Below are 23870 nucleotides of genomic sequence, written 5' to 3' on the forward strand. Positions count from 1 at the left end.
CCGGCCTTATCTAATGCTGTTACAGGAAGAGCATCCTCAACTGATCTTAGATCAGACCAAAGACACACTCCACAAAAGACTCTGGGGAAGAGAAAGAGTGAGAGCAGCGATGGTAAGATGTCTCTGAAAAGCTTGGCTTTGAAGTGTAATGGAAAGCATTAGTTACTTTCAGGTGTAATAAACTTGAGCCAAATGTATCGACAAAAGCAAATGCCTTCTGAAAGGCTTTTAACAATATCTGCCAAATGTCTTTCTCTCCTTCTCTCTTTCTCAGTCTGTTCCTCTCTCTTTCTGTTCATCTCTTTATCCCTCAAATCTTGTTCATTCTCTCACCAACTTGTCCACCCTACACACAGCGAGCTTTATAAATCACATAAGAAGTCCAACACATATGTATCATTCTTTGTGACTTCTATTGAATTTCAGCTGTGGGGGAGGCACTCAGACGATAGAGCCAAGAGTGCTCAATCTTCATCTACTGAGGGGGGCTTATTTTGTCAAATGCCTCTTTGGTGCCAAAATGAGACCCAGGTGCAATGGACATTTCACTCAATTCAGTGGCAATCATTTCAAATTGTACATTTGGCTGAAGTAATTAATAAGGCAGTCATGTACCTCCATGACCCTTAATTAGAATACATTTAGTTTGTTTGGGCTTTTCTGTTCCCAGAATCCCAGTCAAAATTAGTCTCCAACACTGTAATCTCCAATAATGGACTGTTTTTGAATACATAAAATAACCTGAATAAGCTGAAACCGGAAGTCAAGATTACAAATAAATTGCTGTGCCCGCTCTTAAATTAAAAATAAGGTGGATATGGCTTTCATTACTGAATTGGTATTTATTCTTCATTATAGAAAAAAATGACAACAATATAATCTTCACTTCATTAAATATTAGAAATGAACAATTGTCAGAGGTGTCAAAATGGAGCTTAAAAATATCTTCAGATTTTGCATTTGTGAAACATACTTTTATGATGATTTATATTTAATTTATCTATGACTTATTTTTTGAAGGCCATGACAAATTTACAAATACAATTTTTCAATTATCAAAACAAAACCAGGCTTGTCTATTTAAGAGACTGTATTTCGGACAATGCTTGAAAAAATAAGATGAAGTAATTAAAATAAGGAGACACAAACCTGTAATTATGACCGATATGGAATTGTATGTAATTTTAATAAGGATAAGTTACCATTTTAACAGGGTTAACACACACAACTTTAAGTCTGTTTAATCAATTATGTAAACTAAAGTATAAAAAGAATAAATACAAAATGATTCATTTCCATGGATACTTTTTTTTTTCTCGTGGAGAAATAGGTTCTGAATTTTGGTAACAGGAGTTTTGTGCATTAAAATATCAGGTTTAGCTAAGTGTAATGCCACTCAGATGAACCTGTAAAATATTCAGAATGAACAGATAAAGGGTAGAACCGGTCGGCAGGATAGCTGTCACACACGCCGCTGAGTGGCGCTGATTCACTGTGCGTTGGGTTCCTTCTAACATCCCTGGAGAGCACGCAAAGATCGAGTCGGCGCAGCACAGCGCTCCAGTCCAGACCTTTGGCTTCAGCACCGGCAGATCCTGCACGGAGCGTGCACCGTCTCCAGCGCGGACAAACACCGAGAAAACAAGCCCAACAGGATACTACGTGGGGTGATGGCTCTGTTAGAAACATCTCTGTGCTTTTTAAACCAGAAGCTAAAGCGCTGATGTGAAGTTTCACACCGCTCTCCGTTGAGTTGAGATGAAGATCTGAGACCCTGCGAGAGAAGGAACTTTGCGTCTCAGCGCACCCGGACGCCCTGCAGGGACATCGGGCGCTTCCGATCAGAGGACTGAACTTCTTTTCTGTATTTGTGGGTTTCTGACTCTCTCTGACATAGTAGATATAGGAGGGATCCTTTGGTGCGGATTGTTGAAGCCTCTCCGGTTCGTGGATGGAATAACTCATAATGGAAAGGCAATGAGACCCCTCTCTCCTGCTGGGCAATAATCCGGACCACCGCACTAACAGGTATTCAGCTTTCATTATTTTTTTTGGTTTCACAGAAATTGACACTTAGATTTGTTTAAATGTTTTTTCCCCCCTCACAATATGTCCACAAAGAAGAATAATGTGGTGTTTAGTATTCCACTGAGTTAAAAATCATTGATCAATTGAGTAAAATAAACGGGTATTGCCTGTTTTAGTGATCCATGACAATTGCTTCAGTGAGTCATGCATTCGGATCGTGACCGGACGCGGGTCACTGAAACTTAATAGGCAGGCTATAGTCTGTGTGTAAACCCGAGAATCGCCCTTGGGGCTTTAAAGCTGGACTACTTTGTGTCAAGCGTGGTTAAGAAGTAATACTATAGAGTAAAAAGGGCAATGATCTTGATGAGTTTGCGTGTGCGCGCGGGAGAGCGAGGGTGTGTGTGTTGACGGTGCTTGTCTTCTTATCGCATTAGCAGTATATGCCATGTAGAAGTCAAGCTTACCCCTGTAAATCAGCTTACCCTGGTTGGGAACAGAGTAAAAGGTCTCCGGTCCCAGTACACGGAGCCTGGCAGGCTGGCACGCGCATCAGATGCGCCGTCACGCGCATATACGGCCACCAACTAACTCAAGTGAGCTACTGATGGCAAGTCCGTATCATTTTGTACATAATTTCCTTTCAAATAAACAGTTTAAAACGATTCAGCTATCATTAATGACGAAACACGTTTCCCACCGATTAAGTATTAATAATAAAGTGTTATTTTCATAATTTCTTATTTCCTTATACGCTATTTTCCTATTAATAAAAGTGTTTTTCATGTTCTTTACCCCAGTTCAGCGTTTTGCAGCCCTGATTTTCCTGTCTAAAGGACACTTTGGCCTACAGTATATCCTAAATAATCCTATATTTTATGTTTATATTAAACAATACATTAAACCATTCATTTTGATTTACATCTGCGTAAAAATGTTTAATTTTTAATATATAAACTTCTTTGCAAAAGTCACGTTAGTATTTTCACCTCCACAAAAAAGTTTTTAAACCAGTTATTTATATCTTTTGCTGTAGTGTGTAAGAAATTTCAGTTTACATTTCCAAACATTCCTTTTGCCATTAATTGAAATAATCCAGTGAGATTTTTGTATGCACAAAGAGTCTGACAACAGCTGGCACTCCACATTGAGATATGATCTCACCATCATCAAGTCTGTATGGGACTACACGAAGAAACAGAAAAAAACTGAGACAGACTAAATTCAGAAGAACTGAGGCAATGTTTCCAAGATGCTTGAAAGAACCTACATGTTAAAATCCTAACATGCCTAAGACTTTTGCACAGTACTGTATATCGTATTTATAATGTATATATATATATAGAGTCGTATTTCCAGTACTTCTTTTAAAATATTTTTTGCAGTAAATTGCACCAATCAAGATAGAGTGTTTTATAAGTCATCCACATCACTTTGGAAAAGATAAAAGAAAGGGAAAAAAATGAATACTGCAGAATATGGCCATATGAATTTGTAGTTGAAACTATTATTTGTTCAGTAATTGCATTGCCTTGGCTGATGTGGTTGGCTGATATAACTCCCTTTAGGCCACAGTGCGCATTTATTCTCCTCCTAACAGAGCGGGTTATGTGTTTGCTGTGAGGGAGGATGTTGTCGGGAGCAAAAGGCTTAGGAACACGCAGATGCCCCGCTGATACTGGCTGCTGAAATAATCCTTTGTGAATCACAGCTGAATGTAGAAGTTTATTTGATTTGGCTCTGTTGTGTGCAGGTCCTGGATCTACTGTTAGTGTGAGAGTGTTTTAACCCAAGCACAGCTTGCGGGACAGGCATTGCTATGCTCATAAACTCATTCTCACTCACAGGATGGATCTGAAAGATGTTGCCAATGGTTGAAAAGGGGCAATGGCGGTGTGTGTTTGTTAAATGCAGTGATCTGCCAGCCCTGAGACCCAGAGCAAGTTTAATTAGCCTGTAGATTGACAGGAAAGAGAAAGACATCATAGAGAGGGAGGGGCAGAGAAAGAGAGAGAATGTGCTAATTACATTTGACTTGCACCACCTGAGGTGGAACATTTGGAGACCTTTAAGAGCCTGGTGTAGTTTTAATGCCCTAAACCATGGTTTGAAAAATTTTCAGTCATAACCATTCTCTTTTTCTTTATTATGTTTATCTTTCTTGCCAAGAATTTGTTTGTAATGCTAATGTTTTGTTTAGCTGCTAGTTGTTGCTTATTTTTCTCTCATTATCTCATTACCAACTTCATACACTCGAACTGCACGTGCATTGTGTGGGTGTTTGTGTTTATTAAGATGTTTGGCTGCATTATTGTCTGTGTTTTCACAGGCTATTAACTGTGACAAATAACTGTTACTTGTTGGAATGGCTGATGTCTGGGTCAAAGCAGAATCTCGGGTTTCTGCAGCTGGTTTGGGTTTCAGTTAAAATGATTTGAGTGTAGTCAGCTGACCATACCCTGTTCGTTCAATCCCACTAATTTATCGAGTGTGGTGTGAATAATTCATCAAAGCGTTCACAGAGAACCAATGTGTATAATTATATGTTTGTGCCATTGTGCGTGTGTGACTATTCACTCACAGCAGCAGAATACAGTTGTGAGTCCAGTTTTAAAGTACTAATATCAGTTACATTTACACAGTGCATGTTCACTGTAAAAATTATATGATCAATACGTTATGACAACATATGTTTTTACATTGCTTTAACTCATCAAAATAAGTTAAGCAATTTTCAACTTTTTTTATAAATTATACAACATTCAACTAATTTTTAAAATCAGTTTAATGTCATTTAAGTTGAATTACAAGTTGATTGTACTTAAAAAAATGAAGGTAACAACTTTTGATTATATTGGTCTTGGTGATTATATTTTTCTGCAAATTGAGTTTTTGCACCCGTTCTCCTCTCATAAGGTGATGCAATACTTTATAACATTTGTTTGATGTGTTTGGAGTGCAATGAAAAATGAAATGAAGAAAATGATTACTTGATTTGTTACTTTGTGGCATCAGCGTCTGAATAGGAAGTTATATAAAATGAATGACTATCAACTATTAAATAAACATGACAATGCTGTCAAAACGTTGGCAGAACAGTCTATTGTGGATCTGCAGTTTCTTGAGTGTGATGACTGTAGGTAGAATTGAGGAAGTGTTCAGTTTATTTGGCAGACATGGTCTATAGTTGTAATGAGGTCAATTTTTTATGCATTAGTTTTCAAGTTTTCCGTAACAGTTTTCAAAAAGTTTTCAAGTTTTTGCAACTATATATAAATTGATACCATCATAAAATGGGTTTATAAATGGATTGATTAAACAGAATTATTTATACAAAATGTGTTGTTTAGAAGGTAATTTCGCAATTTGGAAGAAAGAATGGAGAAGTTTGAAACTTCTGATTATTTATGCATGAAGGTTTCATGGCTCTCAAATTGGTGATTGGTTATTTTCAGTAAATTGCTTTGTGTGCAGCTGAGCCGTCTGCCAAAGTGTTGATTAATGAGAGAATAACACAACACCAGACAGATGAAATCTGCACCTTTCACAAAAACAAACACTCTCTGCGTCAAACCTCTTCTACATTAAGATCCCATCATGTGGAATCACACAGAGATGCTCTCCCAATGAGAAAATAAGGGCAGGGATGACCACAGCTTCACTCTTCACCTCAGAGTTCACCAGACCTTGGCTGAGAGACAGAGAGAGATAGAGAACATTTTATTACTGCAGTCTCGCCCTCCTTTCTTTCATTCGGTCATCATTTCTGTCTCACTGGACAAGATTAACATTACTGTCATGACACAGCCTCTGCAGGAATCAAGAGATAGAGAGAAAGAAAGTAATAGAGAGTAAGTGACCCCCAGTGTTTCCTGAGGTGAAGCGTATAAATGGATGACTTGCTCAGTCACAGGGTGAGCTGGGTGGAGAGGTTGTGTGTTAGCATGTGTGTGTTTGTAGGTTGAAGTATTTATTTGTTGAAAGAATCTTTATTTTTTACAGTGAGAGACAGCAAAATAACTGCCTAAGAAAAAGAACAGGTAAACAAACAAAGTAGAAATAACCAAAGGAGAATGCTACTCTTTTATGCTCTGGAGACTTGATGGAGTTCTCATTTAAGTATCAACTTTATCCAAAGTGTTTCTCCTGAAACAAAAATAAAAATAGACGCAGATGCGGCATACGTATAGTAAGAGCATAGAACTTTAAAATGAAAGAGTATAGCATCCCAGAAACATTTGGTCTTGGGAGAATTCAATGATAAATAATTGTGTTCATTCTGAAATATCTGACATTTCATTGCAGATTTTGGTATGTTGGCACAGTGATGTGGTGTGAGTCTTTTTCTCAGGAGAGAAATTAGAAGCAGGAGACGTCAGCAAAGTCTGCATTTGATCTCAGCTTAATCACATTGCTGCTATTTTTTATAGTAAATTTAATGTTATAAAATTAAATTGACTAAAGTGAATGAGAATTTAATTTAAATCATCAGCCTAAAAATCAACATAATATATATACATTTTTGAGTATTAACAGGTAATTTTGAGTGGAAATGGACTCTACTTAACATTTAACAAGTTACTAAAAATTACAACAAAATAACAGTGCAAATAAATGGACATACTGTACAGTGAAAACTTGTAACCTTATTAACTATGCATACCCAATGCATGCTGGGAACACCAACATTGTAAACATAATAACTTAATTTTATACCATTAAAATGTATTCAGATATAAATAAATAAATACTACAAGGCATTTCTATTTTGTGATTGATACTTGAAATTTTAACAAACAGCTTATTACTACTTATTTATCTACTTTTAAATATACTTTAATGCTTTTGAAAGAAGTTTCTGTTCTTTATTGAGTTTGTAAGATGTTCATCAAGGCGGAATTTATTTGATCAGCATTACAGTACAGTAATGTTGTGAAATATTATTATAATTTAAAATAACTGTTTACTATTTTAATATATTTTAAAATGTAATTCATTCTTGTTTTGTCAAAAGCTGAATTTTCAGCTGTCTTTATGTCACATAATCCTTCAGAAATCATTCTGATATGCTGATTTTCTGCCCAAGAATCATTAATTATTATTATTAATGTTGAAAACATTTGTTGTGCTGCTTAAGCTTTTTTTGAAAAACGTGATCATTTTTTCAGGATTCTCTGATGAATAGAATGTTCAAAAGAACAGTATTTATTTAAAAAAGAAATCTTTTGTAACATTACAAATGTCTTCACTGTAACTTTTGATCATAATAATTCTTGCTGAATAAATTTATACGTAGGACCTATTTATATGTATTGTTAAGTTAAAGCTTTAACTTGAACTAAATTATTTAATGTAGAAATCCAAAATAAAATTCTACTCAGCAGCCATATCACCCTGTAGCCCAAGACTGGTTGTCCACTGAAGCTAAGCAGGGCTGAGCCTGGTTAGTACCTGGATGGAAGACTTCCTGGGAAAACCAGGTTGCTGCTGGAAGAGGTGTTAGAGGAGGCGCTCACCCTGTGGTCTGTGTGGGTCCTAACGCCCCAGTATAGTGACGGGGACACTATACTGTCAAAAAGCAACGTCCTTCGGATGAGACGTTAAACCGAGGTCCTGACTCTCTGTGGTCACAAAAAATCCCAGGATGCCCTTCGATAAAGCGTAGGGGTGTAACCCCAGCATCCGGGCCAAATTTGCCCCTTGGCCTCTGTCCATCATGGCCTCCTAATCATCCCCATAGATTCTGATTGGCTTCATCACTCTGTCTCCTCTCCACCAGTAAGCTGGTGTGTGGTGGGCGTTCTGGCGCAATATGGCTGCCGTCCAAGTCAGATTGGTGGGGGTTGAGGAGATTCCCCCTCCTATGTAAAGCGCTTTGAGGTCCCAGAAAAAGTGCTATATGAATGTAACAAATTATTATTATTATTATTATTATTATTACTTATTTCACAAGAACCCCCCCCCCCCCCCATTTTATAGCCATTCACTGTTGCTGTTGATGCTTGAGTGATGCTCAGATCAGCACACCTTACGTATGGCCGCTCTGTCCCTGCATCTGTCAAGTGTGTAATAACTGGACACATCTGTACACTTGTGATCTAGTTTGAGTTTGAGCATGTGTGAGTATCATAGTGGGTTTGTATATGGTGCTTCTGGCTGAGTTTCACTCTATGTGTCCCTGATGCCATGGGCCCCTGGCTACTAATCTTGTTTGCCAGAATTCAGGCAAAACAAGCACCTCTGAGCCTAATTATTACACCAAACCCACTGTCTAATGTGAATTTTCACATATCACACATGAACAGATCAGCCAGCATGAAAGCAAACAGTGGTGAAGGCTTGCTGAAGGATGTTGCATAAGAACGGATCCACTTTGAGGTTTGTTTTGGGACAAACACGTGTGTGTGTGACGGCCATCAATCATTCAGTTTGAGGTTTTCGCTGGACTAACCTAGACTCAGTCAAGTTGTAAAAAATTGGAAACCAGCTAACAGAGAACGTTCTCTGAACTTAGACTAACGTTCTGGCAAGGTTCTCTCAAAGTTATGAGCAAACATTCTTCCAGTAACATTAATAGAATGTTGATTCTGAGTTATTTGGTCTGAGGTTCTAAACATTTTAAAACATTAAATAAAACATTATTTATACATCGTTCAGGGAATGCTTTTTTTCTGAAACAATTTAGTTGCACGTTTGTATAACATTTTTTAAATGTTACTTATCAGAATTAGAGATGCACCGATATAAAAAATTTGGCCGAGATTGATAACCGATAATTCTTTATATTTGAAAGCTGATAACCAATATATTTGCAGATAAATCTAAATTCAAATGTTATATTACATTATAAGCTATGTCCCAAGCACACAGTTATTATATTTTCATTATCATGTTATGTAGCCTTAATGGCAGACTTTTGCTGCATATGTTGCACTTAACTGTATTTTCCATTTTTGAAGTGATTCCAAATATGTTTCAAGCTATTCAAAACCATTATGGCGAACGTTGCGCATCTGAAGTGTCTCAGCTGAAGGAAATAATCCATTATTTATCGGATTTAATATAACAGCCAAATTTTCTTATCGGGCCGAACAATGAAAAATGAACCGATACCGATATGGTGGCTGATAAATCGTGCATCACTTATCAGATTGCTCAGAGAACATTATAAAGTAAAGTTCCAATAATACTTGCAAAAAGATACAATGCAATGTTCCCTTAATGTTTGCATAACCAAAACAATTTTTAAAAAATGTTTCAAACGTTTTGAATGTTCAGAGAACATTCAGAAAAATAACATTTCCATAAATTAATGGCAATGTTAGCAAAATGTCAGCTGCAAAGGAAGCGTCCCACTGTACCTCTCTTTCTAAATGGTTTGTTTGCTATAATACCTCATTGTTTCATTCTGTCTTTTTTCCCTATTTTCTTTCTCATCTTTCTCCCAATCCTTTTCTCTCCTCTCATGTATTTTGGTGAGAGACAGCTTTCACTCAGAACAATTTGTTTTCAGTGAACCACTAGGTTTTTCTCTTTGTCTCTTACTGTGTCTAGTTTTTCATTTTCTCTCTCTATGTCTTTTCTCTGTTGTGAGGGTGTTATGGGAATTCGTGCTGGAAAGAGGACTTTCTGCTTCAGCACTGAAAAAACAATGAATATCATCTTTTTTTCCCTCACCCTCTTTTTTCCCCCTTTACATTGAGTGTATTTTCCACTTGTTTTCTTGTGTGTGCATAATTCCAAATGAATAATCAGATATTTTTAGCTTTATCAGTAGTAACATCACTGCATGCTTGGGTAATTTTAGGTAAGTGAGTTCTGGCATTTCAGTTCATTAACTACAAACACACAATTGCTTTCATCTCATGATCTGGTCTTAATTAACAAATCACTTGATTTATTGTTTGATGCCTGTCTCTTTCAAAGCGACTGACAGTATATCTAATGCCGATGTGGTGAAATTTCCTGAGGAACTTGGGGTTAGGGTTCTTAATCAAGGGCAGAATGGTGATAAACTGGAGGCTTGAACCCGTAACCTCTTGTCAGCCTCATAGATTAACCATTTGGCTTCCAACATCCTTCCCTCTGAACTCAAAGCTCTAGTGACTAAACATTAGTATATTAGTATTTAAGTTCAGGTGACTTCCTTTATTTTGTTCTATCTCTCATTGAGAGGTCTCTGAATGCATGTCCTATAACATTCTGGGGTTGAATGACTCTGGGTCGTTCCGCAGAGAGTTCTGATGATTACCGGCCCATAACTACGCTGATGAGAGACCGTTATTAACAGCACATTCGTTCACCTGTCTCATCATTGCGGACCTAACAGATAACACAGTTCCCAGCTTGGTGGATGATGCTGGACGAATCAAAAGTATCTGCTAATGCCCAGCTGCCTAAAATAATTAAAATAGGCCTACATTTTTTTTTTTGCTTTCTTTTTGTGTATTTCATATTTTGTGGAATATTTTTTGTTGCCATTTTTGTTCTCAGTCAGAGTTATTTGATGGTCTTTTTTTATGGTGGACTGCAGGTATCGCTGAAGGTTCCTTGATTTGCAAGAGCATGGCGAAGTGATATGGATCTGTAATGTGGCCAAATGCTATTTCCTTTTCAGGCAGTTACTGTATATTAGTCGACACCTTCTAAATGTCTGTCAACCAATCAGAATCAAGCTTTCAAACATACTGTCACTGTTCTTAAATACTATATTAAGTAAATAGCTTCCAACTTATTTTCCCCTAAACTCTGTGGTTTAATGTTGTGTGAGAATCAAGTCACAGAGTTGACAGGCTGTTGCAAGATCCCTACAAATCTCCATAGACAATTTCTCATTCTCATTTGACACACCATATTTACTGCCATGGAGTTACATGGTGTGTGTGTGTGTGTGGGTTGTTTAAGCTCTCTGAAATGAATTTGGACAATGCAGTGCTCTGACGTTGCTCAGATCCCTGGGCAGAGTGAGGCGATATCCCATCATCCTTTGCTCTCAGGCTTCGCAGCGCATCTGCAGACGTTTGATAAAACCTCCATGTATCTTTCCAGTCTTTTCTGATTCTCTGACATGTCACACAGCAAGACTTGCTTTGACTTCACTCTGACTAGAGCGCTCATCAACAGAAAGAGCATGGGTGGAAATGGAGAAACATTTTCCCCCCCTGTTTTCTGTCTTCCGTTCGTCTGGTGTGTCGCTGAGAAGGTTTGTTGGATGGCCTACAGCTATAGTGACATGACAGTATGTGCATCATATAATATCAGCTCTAAAAAATCCGGTCTGCGATTAACCTAGCAGTCAGAATCGGGAAATTTAAAAAGTCTGTTTTAATTTGCAGTTGCGAAAATTCATGTTCTTATATATATATATATATTTTTTTTTTTTTTCTCACTCAATACATATTGAAATGTTTGTTTATCTTAGATTATATTTAAATATTTAATTATTATTATTTTTATGATAGATCTTAATATTTGAAGATTGAAAGGACAAGCGTAAATTAATTAAATCTATTACCTTAAGATAATTTGAAATGTAGCAAAATAAATGAAGTCATGATAAAAAGTTTCCAAGTCAGTTGTAATCCTATGTACCGGAATAAAGAGTTTAATTTCATGTGTTTTCTGTAAGAGGTTCTCGTGTAGCATAGTCAGTCTTATAATGAAGATAAATGCTGATGCATTGATATCTAATGTTGAACTAGTGTTTCAAGACCAATGCAGATACATTTTTAATTTCCTGTCTACAATGGCCAACTTCCTGCTTCCTTGATTTTAAGGGCACTTAGGGAGTCTTCCTAGTGAAAACACAGAACACCCCCTATACCCCTTCATTTCAACTTTTAAAACTTGAATTATTTATATACTACTGTTGCCAGTCGTAACACATTTCTTTGCTCACGCACACACACACACACACACACACACACACACACACACACACACACACACACACACACACACACACACACACACACACACACACACACACACACACACACACACACACACACACACACACACACACACACTGCGATGAGCTGCAGATTTGGGTGGACTTGCGGCCAAACTCAACTCATTAATTGATGCATGAATCCCTGCTGGAGACCTGCTATCTCCTCCTTCTCCAGCACTCTCTCTTTCTTCACATTTTTCTTTTGGGTGTGTTTTTCAGGGAGGTCGCAGAGGAAAAGATAGAAAATAGGTTTCGGCTGCGCTCAAGAAGGAGAGATTTGAGGAATGGAAAGGGAGGGTGAAGGCAAGAGTTTTAATCTTTTAGTGGATTTAGTTCAGGAGTGAGACTGAAAAGGAGAGCACAGTATGTAGCAATGCTTCAGTTAGTTAGCCAGCCTCTCTCTCTCACTTTCAGCACTCACGCTATCTCAGTTGTTCAGTTCAGTGTTCTTTATGGCCATGGCTGGCTTCCAGACAATATTGTCAAGCACTCAGTCAATTCAGGAACAGTGTTTAGGGAAAAAGAAAACAATTGGTTAACTATAAAAAAATGGATGGTGGGTGGAGTTCATACAGTTGAGTAAAAAGAAGCTGCAGAAAAAGTATTTATATCCATGGCTGCGCTTATTCTAAATGAAGTAAGGCTGTAGAGTTACATGCAAGCTATTTTAAAGCATGAAAGAATTTTTTTCACAGAAAAAAACATTTAAATATGTAATTTTTATGATCAATGATGGGTTTTAAGGGATCAATTATTGACTACAGGGGGAATTTGAAAGTATTATCTGCAAAAATATTTACTTGATTAATTTAACAGCGTTTTTTCATCTCATGATTTCATAATTTTTCAGGAATCAGAATGAAATGGTAAAAATTCCAAAATCAAAGAATGTGTTAACATTATATTATGTTTGCAAGCTGTAATTAATATCCTGAGTTAACAACTTGACTACCCTTACAATAAATTTTGTAGAAAAAAGATTTTCAAAAGTCCTCCAATTATGACTTTGCAAACCCCTGGTGGTCTTTGAAAACCCACGGTCTGTTCATCAATTATGTCATTGAATTATCTTCATTTGGGGACTTTTCTTAGCTAATATGAACATATGTCATTATTTGTGATTAATTGTGATTCAAAAAATGTAATCCAATGAGCCCTATATCTAATGTGAAATTACACAGACATACATAAACATCAAAAAAATATTCAAACTAGCTATCAAAGTAAATTATTCTTCCCTCTGCTCCAGAGGATGTATATTATTGTAATATAAATGTAATGCAGTGATTGCATAAGACTCTCCCCTGGCAGCATTGCAAATGTTCATTTTAAAGTCATTTTAAAAAATGTAGTATAAGCCTGAAAAGTTTCTCAAAGTATTTCTCATTGTGGACCTGTCTCTCAGCTTTAACAGTCTGGCAGTGACCAACAATTATTTTTCTTTTAGAAATCATGTTCTCCCCCTCTCTCTCTGTCTCTTTCATACATGGTGTTTAGTTATCACATATTCTCCTCTCCTGTCCTCTTCTTTCTTTTCCTCTCCTCTCATTTTGAAGAAAAGAGAATCTCTTTGAAGATTTTTCCGTTAGGTGTGATATTTTCTGATCTTGATTTTGATACAGATTCTTTCACGGCAGAAGATCAAGGCATTGGCCACTGAACCAAGGCCTATTAATTAATGAGGTGTATATGCTTAAAAGAATTCTGAAGTCCACATCTCCGCTGATCTTCCTGACTTAATCAGATTACAAGAATATTTCGGGTTAAACTCAGTCAAGAGTGTTCGTGGCATAATATTGTTCACAACAAAAATAATTTTGATTTGTCGCTCGTTTACTTTAAAATAACCAGCCAAAATGTAGATGTTAAATGTAAGATGTGAACAATATGTAGGTAAACATGATTTTAGTGTTAAAAAATAATATAGTCACAATTTAGGTGAATATCTTAAAATATCTTAATTTTTGTTCGAAAAATTAGCCAAAGTCCTATAGGTTTGGAATGACATGGGGTGAGTAAATGATGATAGGATTTTCATTTTTGGGTGAACTATCAAGTTCCACTATCAACTACATCACATTTCTCTTGCCTTTATTTGCTTACAAGACCTCTCTCTCTCTCTCTCTCTCTCTCTCTCTCTCTCTCTCTCTCTCTCTCTCTCTCTCTCTCTCTCTCTTTCTCTCTGTCTGCCTCTCAAACTCACCGTCACTCTCTATCTTTCTCTGCAGCTTCACTTGTGTTTTTGCAGTTAACTTCCATTGGACCTAACAGTTTTCAAAAAAGCTCTGAAGGAAAGGCCTCCCAAATCCATAATGTGCTCTAAGCCAAAAGGGGTCATAAAACATTGATTTGGCCACATTTTTCAGAAGAAGGTGTCAAGCGTTTCTTTTTCTCCAACTGCACAGACAGCTTACCATACACAACTGCTCTAGGGGCCATCGCCGAGGAAGAAAAGAGAGGGAGCGAGAGAGAAAGAGAGCAAAAGAGGGATGAGAACTGAAGGAGCGCATCAGAAAGATTCCATTAGAGGATCATCTGTGATCAAAGACATCTCGCCAACAGAAACTTAGTCATGATTGGATTCATTAAAACAGGGCAGACCAGTTAATCAATGCGGATCAGGAGGAGTCCTCATTTATCTGTGGATAGAGCACATGAAATGAGAAAGGCATTAAATTACAATTTGAACTCAAAGTGTCCAATTTACTTACGCATTTGGATGTGTTATAAAGATCACATCAAGTTACTCCTTGCTGATAATTGCATCATTAAATTAAATAAATTGCATTTCTGACAGTAAGTAATAGTATAAATCACATGTTTCATTGGTTAAATATGTGCTGTGTCTGCCCATACATTATTTCAAATATAATGACCAAATTACCTTTCATTCTGAAAATGACAAGAAGGTGACCCTTTAAGATCTGCTTCCCTCAATTGGTTCATCTATCTATCTATCTATCTATCTATCTATCTATCTATCTATCTATCTATCTATCTATCTATCTATCTATCTATCTATCTATCTATCTATCTATTCTATCTATCTATCGTTAGTTAGTTAGTTAGTTAGTTAGTTAGTTAGTTAGTTAGTTAGTTAGTTAGTTAGTTAGTTAGTAAAAATTGGTCAAAATTGTTAAATTGGGGGTGGTGATGGCGCAGTGGATAAGACACATGCCTCTTGTGTGAGAGACCCGGGTTCGAATCCACTGTGAGACACCAATATGTCCCTGAGCAAGACACTTAACCCCTAATTGCTCAAGAGGCATGCAACCTCTGACATATATAGCAATTGTAAGTCGCTTTGGATAAAAGCGTCAGCTAAATGAATAAATGTAAATGTAAATGGTTGGTTTGAATATGTGTCCTGGAATATTATTATTTGAATTTGTCCTAGATTAAAGCTGCTAATCCTGTCCCACAAGGACAAGAATCTCAGATATTTAGATTGTTAAATGTGATTAAAATAAGTGTTTTACAGTAACAAAAATAAGTCATAGCTTTAAAACCTTTTGGTCAATATGCCCCATTGGCTTCCATTGTAAGTGCATTACTATATATGCATTTTTCCTCTTTGAGGGATGAATCAAAATAATTTTCTTTGATAACGGTTTGCCACAGATCTTGAGCTTAAGTTGTATTTAGCTCTAAATTGTCAATAACCAAGATCTGAATAGTCATTAATAGTAATCCTATATTGTGTTATTTAAGTTATAAGACAAACATACATATTAGTGTATGTATTAATTTCTTCCCAGTGTCTTATAATGATGTCTCGGAATAAATGCTTTTTTATTGTATATCACACACAGTCTTACAAAACCTTAAAATATGTGTAGATTGGTGTATAATATAATAAGATGTTAATTTTTTTTTTCTGGAAACAAAAAGTTGCTTTTGTTTGTGAAAAAGTGATAAATGCTTGAAACTATATAATTTTGGCCTATATACTTTGCAAGTGTTTTTTTCAGCATTAACAGTTATTAGGTTATTATTGCAGTTAATAGGTAATTAACACTGGGATTGTGAAGTAGAAGAATTTACCAACATGTACATATAGGTTCAATACACAAATAATATTGATGTCATGGGTCACCATCTATTTCTGCACTACAGTCCCCAGATACCTCAGTCATTGTCAAGCCTCCAACAGGAACAAACCCAAACCCAGTCACTAAGAAACTCTCCGTGTCGTTCAGCAGCAAGTAATGTAACGTATACTTACCTTTAGTATACTAACCTGTCTATCCATGTTCTGATGTCCTCAGGATCCACGCTACGGTCCCTGCCCGGTCCTGAACCCATGTATCCTTCCTGAATATCGTTCGCCTATGGATAACCTGAAAGAAAGAAAGCAAGTATCACAGAACTGAGTTAGTTTGATGTAAAGCACACTGAAGAGGACCTGCTCACCTGAAAGTCTACACGTCAGAGTATCCTCCTTCTATTCACCTTTGAGCACGCACCTTGTATGTGACGAAATAAAGTTTATGTTCATTCACTTACTTCTGTCTCCGAGCCTGTATCCTGACAGAAGGCTTGACCAAACCGACATAAGATGAATCACGAACTCTGTGTTCCACAAGACATCCGGTCTCTAGAAGACTACGCAGGGATTTATCTCCATCTTTTTCAGGACCTCAATTGGAATGAGGAAACTCTCACATGTGAGTTCTGGAGTGGGCTGGACGATACTCTCGCCCAGATGCTGCTGTTGGGAGATCTCCACCTCCCTTTGGTCAAATTCATTGACCGTACGCTGTGGGTGTGTGGTTCCTCCCTCTCCGTGGGAGACATTCAGCCCGAAATCCACGTTAGTCTTCCCAAGTCTGCACGTCACGTCTCGGCAACCATCAACCCAGCTCACTCTCTATTCACCACGCCGCCCGTCATCATCCGGAGTTCAGTCGCATCCCGCCAGAGCCAGCCCCAAGGGTTCCTCGCTTCCCCGCTGTTCAGCCTGAGACTCCCGTGTGGCCCCGAGCCAGGAAGCTGGTTTCTAATAGTAGGGACCTGGGGGCAAAAATGGCGGATCCAGCGCTCAAATCCGTGCGATCAGCACTAAAATCAGCTTCCTTTCTCCGGTCCTCAGTCCCAGGTCTTACCTCCTCCTCCAGCCCAGAGTTTCCTTCGCTGCTGACCCCGTCCAGTTCCGGGTCCCATGAAGTGCTGGTCCCGTCCAGTTCCGGGTCCCATGAAGTGCTGGTCCTGTCCAGTTCCGAGTCCCATGATGTGCTTGCCCCGTCCAGTTCCGAGTCCCATGATGTGCTGGCCCCGTCCAGTTCCGAGTCCCATGATGTGCTGGCCGCGTCCAGTTCCGAGTCCCATGATGTGCTGGCCCCGTCCAGTTCCGAATCCCATAATGTGCTGGCCCCGTCCAGTTCCGAGTCCCATGATGTGCTGGTCCCGTCCAGTTCTGAGTCCCAGGAAGAGCCAGTCTTCGAGCAAGAGCCAGAGCCAGTCTTCGAGCAAAAGCCAGAGCCAGTCTTCGAGCAAGAGCCAGAGCCAGTCTTCGAGCAAGAGCCAGAGCCAGTCTTCGAGCAAGAGCCAGAGCCAGTCTTCGAGCAAGAGCCAGAGCCAGTCTTCGAGCAAGCGCCAGAGCCCGCTGATCCTGCGCCAGAGCCCGCTGATCCTGCGCCAGAGCCCGCTGATCCTGCGCCAGAGCCCGCTGATCCTGCGAGCGTCCCACAGCTCCGCCCTGGAAGCCCTGAAGGTCCGACAGCTCCGCCTTGGTCACGCCCACAGCCTGCTCCGCCGTGGCCACGCCCACAGTCTGTTCCATCACGGCCATGCCCACAGCCTGCTCCACCGTGGCCACACCCACAGCCTGCTCCGCCGTGGCCACATCCGCAGACGTTTCCACCCTGGTCCCACGAGCTGCCAGCTCCGCCCTGGAGGCTTCCTGTCCTGTGCAACCACGCCCTTGTCAGCCTCCAGGGCGCCCACCCTCCCACCCCTTTGGATGTTATACGGCGCGAGGACGCGCCTTCGGAGAGGGGGGGTACTGTCATGGGTCACCATCTATTTCTGCACTACAGTCCCCAGAATCCTCTTTGGCGCACCTGCAATCACTTTCCCCTGAATTATCACCTGCACCTGGTTACAATCAATTACCTCATCACCCAGCTCTATAAAACTCTCACGGATACCTCAGTCATTGTCAAGCCTCCAACAGGAACAGACCCAAACCCAGTCACTAAGAAACTCTCCGTGTCGTTCAGCAGCAAGTAATGTAACGTATACTTACCTTTAGTATACTAACCTGTCTATCCATGTTCTGATGTCCTCAGGATCCACGCTACGGTCCCTGCCCGGTCCTGAACCCATGTATCCTTCCTGAATATCGTTCGCCTATGGATAACCTGAAAGAAAGAAAGCAAGTATCACAGAACTGAGTTAGTTTGATGTAAAGCACACTGAAGAGGACCTGCTCACCTGAAAGTCTACACGTCAGAGTATCCTCCTTCTATTCACCTTTGAGCACGCACCTTGTATGTGACGAAATAAAGTTTATGTTCATTCACTTACTTCTGTCTCCGAGCCTGTATCCTGACAATTGAAGTGAAGAGTTTAGCTGTTATAATTGATATTCACTGTATATTGGACCATGAGAGCATGTTAAATAAGCTAAACAAGCATTAGATGATTTAGTCAGTTTGATTTAGCATTAAGGATGCAGGTTTAGCTGGCTGTACAATGTGTATGTGCTTTCTTGTTCCTTACAGAGTGTTTAATATTAATGAGTGAATCAGAGTTATATATCTCTGGTCACATCTGAGCAATTTTCATGATGCATTACGTTCAAGGATTTGTTCAGGAATTGGACTGTGCTAGTTGCATTGTATTTTCTGGATTTACTAAATAGAACAGAACATTATTGGAACTGGCTCCGAAAAACAAAAGGTTTTTGCTTCGCAACCCTATTGAGGTCCACTGTACTTTGGGTTTGTGACTGGTGGTTTTGGTTAGTGATTAGAGTACTTGTTGTGTAGCCGGTGAAACTGAGAGTAAGCCAGATACATTTCTGAACGTTGCATCATCATATCAGCCAGAGGTTATTGCACAAAATGACACTTTGTGTTTCAGGGGGGCAAATGTCTCATTATTCACTGTCTTATTTAAACGAAATGAGAGATTCTGTGTCACAGGTAAAGTTTACATTATTTTTTACAATCTTCTCATCAGGGTGCTGATGTGATATACTAGCACACAATGAACCGATGATATTTTAAAAGAGGGAGCCCAGGCATAAATTACTACTGATATTATGCCACCTTCCCAAAAAAATGTTAGCGCTTCCCATGAGACGTTCCTGCTTTATTCTATTGCCATATGCGATTATATAATACAATAAAGCAGGAAAAAAAGGTCTGCAAAGTTGTAATGATAAAAGTGCACATGACACATGACACAAAATAAAGAATCGATTCTGAACTGCCGAAAAGAGTCGTCAGCAAGTCTCACTTCCTGTTACATAGCTATGTAACAATGTAACAAATATGCACAATGCCAGCCTATGGTCTTCATTTGCTGTCTGTGAATAACGTCTATTTTTACCCATCCTCAAATAATGTAGTTGTAGGGGCACTATAAAAAGCAATCTTATTAATCTTTTAATGGTTTGTTGTGTTATATCTCATGATTATACTGTATTGTTTCAGTTGTAATGCTTTTGAGTGGGAGTTATTCGTTTTGGATGGTGATGGTTGGGTTAGGTTTGGTTTGGTGTGAGAGTTGGTCAATAACAGGCGTTTGTTGTTGGTTTGATGTGTTTGTTAGCAAGAGCAGCACATCTATAATCATGTCACCACACACCATGAAGAACATCTGCTGAATTCTAAAGTACCATCAACTGGCTTCAGGACAAGTCTTCTGCCATCCTCTCCTGTTATCCTCTGTAAGGACATCTTCCACACACACACACACACACACACACACACACACACACACACACACACACACACACACACACACACACACACACACACACACACACACACACACACACACACACACACACACACACACACACACACACACACACACACACACACACACACGCTGTTGCCTTGCATTCCAATAATTCTAGGAATAAATCTAATTGGTGGAGATCAGAAAGCTCCTGGTATGTGTTATTCTTTCCTCTAAGACGCCTTGAAGGGAATTGAGTTTGTGGTTCCATTGTCAGAATGTTTCCCTTTGGGTTCAGAGTTCTGAAAATGATGAACTCTCTTTTTGATTTAATGTGAGAAGGTCGCTGAAGCATCTAATAACACTATTAAGAGTGGAAATAAGGGGCACTGCTCTGTGATTTGTTCCATAATTCACCACATTTAGCTGGCAAGGAAACCATGGCGTTTTTGTGAATATGAGAATTCCTAAAACGCTGTTTTGAGAGCGGTTTGGTTTGGCTCTGTAAGATTGAGGCTGACATGTGGGTTAAACATATGATCAGTAAAAGCATGCCGGCTGATGAAATGGAGATAGGTTTGTGCCCTCAGCTGTGTGAGATCTGTCAGATGTAGGTTGAGCAATGTCCTTGAAAAACAATCAGATCTTTTTTCCCATGTGGCTGTTACAGGCAGGTCTTGTGGCTTCATTTCCAGCTCTTGTTTTGTGTTTTAGAGCTGTTTCTGCAATGACACTGTTCTTGATGTTCTGAGGCGATATACCTTGCAGCATGGAGTACTAAAATTATATTCACTGTTTAATTAAAGTTCTTAACAATTAATGTGGTAAAGATCTCACAAACTAAACACACAAAGGAACACAACTGTCTAATATCATCGTCTTTCTCTCTCATGTGCTGCTTTTCAAGTCTTGCTGCCAGACTTTTGAGGAAAACAGTTGGAAGTATGTCGAGATTAACTGGCCTTTGCTTTTCGACTCAATTCAATTCTGTTTAGTTAGATTAAGTTTAGTACCGTTTAGTTCAATTCAGTTCATTTAATTAAATTCTTCTCAGTTCAGTTCAGCTAGATTCAATTTAGTGGCCAGTTGCATGAACTGGTTAGACGAGTCTTTAAGGTTAGTTTTTTCAAGACTTTTCCTATTTTTTTAAAGTCATTTACATAAAAAGATAGATCGGTCTAATTTGAATTGGAAAAGTAAAACTGATTAGCCTACCCCTTAGTTAGCTGTTAGTTGGTCAAACACAGTCTTAACATGGCTTAGTTTCTTCAACTGGACCCAGTCCAGTTCAACTTCGTTCGGTTCAGTTCAGGTACTTAGACTCATTTCAGTTCCATTTAGTTCAATTCAGTTAATTTGTTTCAGTTCTGTTCAGATCCGTTCAGTTTAGTTAATTCAGTTCAGCGTATTGTAAACAACAATACGGCAAAATAGGAAATAATACTGCAAAATCTAAGAATGCATATAAAACAGAGTAACATTAAACTTAAAGGGGTAGATTAATAAAAAAAATAAAAATTAAAATAAAAATTAAAAAATTACAATTTTATTATTATTATTATTTTACTTTTTCTCACATTGGTCCAAATCTATATTCATTTCTTTATTTTATGGAAGGGGGTGGTGATGGCACAGTGGATAAGACACATGTCTTTGGTGTGAGAGACCTTGGTTTGAATCCACTGTGAGACGCCAATTGTCCACTGTGAGACACCAATGTGTCCCTTAGCAAGACACTTAACCCCCTAGTTGCTCCAGAGGCGTGCAACCTCTGAAATATAGCAATTGTAAGTCTCTTTGGATAAAAGCGTCAGCTAAATGAATAAATGGAACACCACACGAGGTGTCTAATTGTATTTAGGGGCAGAGGCTTACAAGCTTCAGAAAGGACACCATCGTAAAATAAGTGATGGTGAATTCAAGGACTGGATTCAGCCTATTCACTTTGTCCCAATTACTCATTCTGGGGTGTGTTTCACAAAAGCATCGTTGGCCAACTATGTTTGCAATTTCCATTGAACTCTATTAGTAACGACGACACAACTTGTGACCATAGTTGGCTTTGGGAAACGCACCCCAGAGAGGTTTTGTGCATTGGATCAGCTGATTAATTAAAAAAGAGTCAAAGTAAAGTTTTGTTCACTTTGTGTATGATAGCAATCTTTTTTTTTTCTTCGTAAAATTGATAAATCACCCTATCTTTTTCTCCTGCTCTCCAGTGTGTTGTTATTAATTAGTTTCTTAGAAAAAAAAATCTTAGAAAGAAAGGATGCAAACAAGAAAGAAAACATTGTGCTTCCTTCTCTGGCTCCCATTTTGTGCATTGTTTACACTGAGGTGTGATTGTTTTTGAATGTTATGAGAGGTTCTTTGTCTTCAAGCCAGACTCTTGTGTGATTGTCTTGAATTGCTGTTCTGGCACCTGCTGTTGTTTTTGTGTTTCTGCACGATGTTTGAGATTAGATTATACTGAAGCATCAGCCAAACATCCCAACAGTGGAGAAGCTGAGAGTCTGCAGAGAAGCTTTCAAATCACGGGATCAGAAACTCAGAAATGGATAAGCAGCTCAAAAATGAAAACAGAGGCTGGTGTGGAATCCTTCCCCAAGTGTCTCTGCATGACTGTGTGTTTATTTCAGCCTTTTCTCCCGTATGCTTACTGTGTAAAGCTCTTAATTCTCCTGCACAAACACAGGAAATGCAAAAATGTAGGGATATTGGCAACAGTTTGAATAGAAGCTTTGCAGCTGCCTGCTTCATCTTTCTTCAAGTTTAAAGATGGTTTGTCTGATTCATTTCAGAATTGCTGTTGTTTAGCGGTGAATGCGTGCGTGCGCGCGCGTGTGTGTGTGTGTGTTTGTGTGTGTGTGTGTGAGTGGGCCGAGTAAAATGCTTAGTGTGCACTCTCTCCCTCTTTTTCTTTCACTAATTCATGTAGTATTCTTCATATTTGTAGCCTCACTGAGACTGTTGGTGATACTATAGTTGATATAGTTTCCTGTTTCCTATAAACTACACTGCATATATGGTCACTGTAACAGATTGATTTTAATTTTACGTGAGTCACTTCACCCTGGCACATCGACAATGTTTGCAAACATCCTGTGTGTGTGTGTGTGTGTGTGTGTGTGTGTGAGGGAGAGAGAAGGACTGAAGTAATATGTTGAAAATGAATGACCAGATGCTCTCTCTGCAGAAAGTGTGGACAGATGTATAGAGAGGAAGATGGAGGAGAAACACTATGTAAATTAAACACTCTTCCACTTGACTTCCTGCTGTTTAACTGTGGATCACAGCAATCAATAAACAAGTCCTGAAGATGAAATAATAGCACAACAGGCGCTAATGTTTTGCAATTGCTGGCGGGATAAACAAGGCATAAGCAAACACATTTTAGAACAAACATGTTAATTGTGCAGGTGATAGCATGATAGTGCTCTACAGACTTTTTGAACTGTACTAATGTTGCCTTGTAAATTCACATACTGTATGTACAGTACCAGTGTTTAGGGCTCAGTGATACTGTATATTTACAATTATTTTTGTTGGTAATATTAAGTAAGCTTGATTGATAATTACTTGATAATCACAGCCTTTGGTTAAGGTGGCTTTTGGTTTGCCACAATGTTTGTGATCCTGTCTTATGAGTATGAAAACATTAAGACTGTATTTGATTTAAACTTCTGTAGTAAAACTGATGTGGACTTGTGATCAAGACTCTGCTTCAATCAATGTTTAATTTGCACTCATGTGTCCTTGTAACACTCTGCATTGTATATTTAATATATTAAAATGTTTTAGGACAAATATATGCAGATAAAATAGTTAAGTTTAAGCATACCTTTATTATTAACTATTTGTTTTGTGCAGCCTACTTTTTAAAGCTATTTTAGAGCAAAAGCAAAAAAATATAGTGATGAATATTGTAAAATAGGTATTAATAATAGGTAATATTGCAATTAGTTGTTTAGCTTCATCA

General features: G+C 38.5%; 2 protein-coding genes across 2 annotated transcripts in view; both read left to right on the forward strand.

The window, feature by feature from the left end:
- The first annotated feature begins 1539 nt into the window (after nucleotides 1-1539).
- Nucleotides 1540-23870, forward strand: part of tafa3b (TAFA chemokine like family member 3b) — a 138503-nt gene continuing 116172 nt past the window's right edge. Inside the window, exon 1 of the mRNA XM_077222737.1 lies at nucleotides 1540-2028. The gene's annotated coding sequence lies outside the window, so the exon portion shown is untranslated. The remainder of the gene's footprint in view (nucleotides 2029-23870) is intronic.
- LOC143732061 (uncharacterized) lies at nucleotides 11030-18507 on the forward strand. The gene is made up of 2 exons (XM_077222735.1): nucleotides 11030-11230; nucleotides 16249-18507. The coding sequence occupies exon 2, from the start codon at nucleotides 17006-17008 to the stop codon at nucleotides 18209-18211; it is 1206 nt and encodes a 401-aa protein (XP_077078850.1). The 5' UTR covers nucleotides 11030-11230; nucleotides 16249-17005; the 3' UTR covers nucleotides 18212-18507.

This window comes from Siphateles boraxobius, unplaced genomic scaffold (genome assembly GCF_051911475.1).
Source record: "Siphateles boraxobius isolate OS27281-9 unplaced genomic scaffold, OSU_SipBor_1 9, whole genome shotgun sequence".
Lineage (NCBI taxonomy): Eukaryota > Metazoa > Chordata > Actinopteri > Cypriniformes > Leuciscidae > Siphateles > Siphateles boraxobius.

What these genes read in the sequence shown, in the direction of transcription:
- LOC143732061 (XM_077222735.1), top strand. Translation starts at nt 17,006, where the DNA reads ATGGCGGATCCAGCGCTCAAATCCGTGCGATCAGCACTAAAATCAGCT.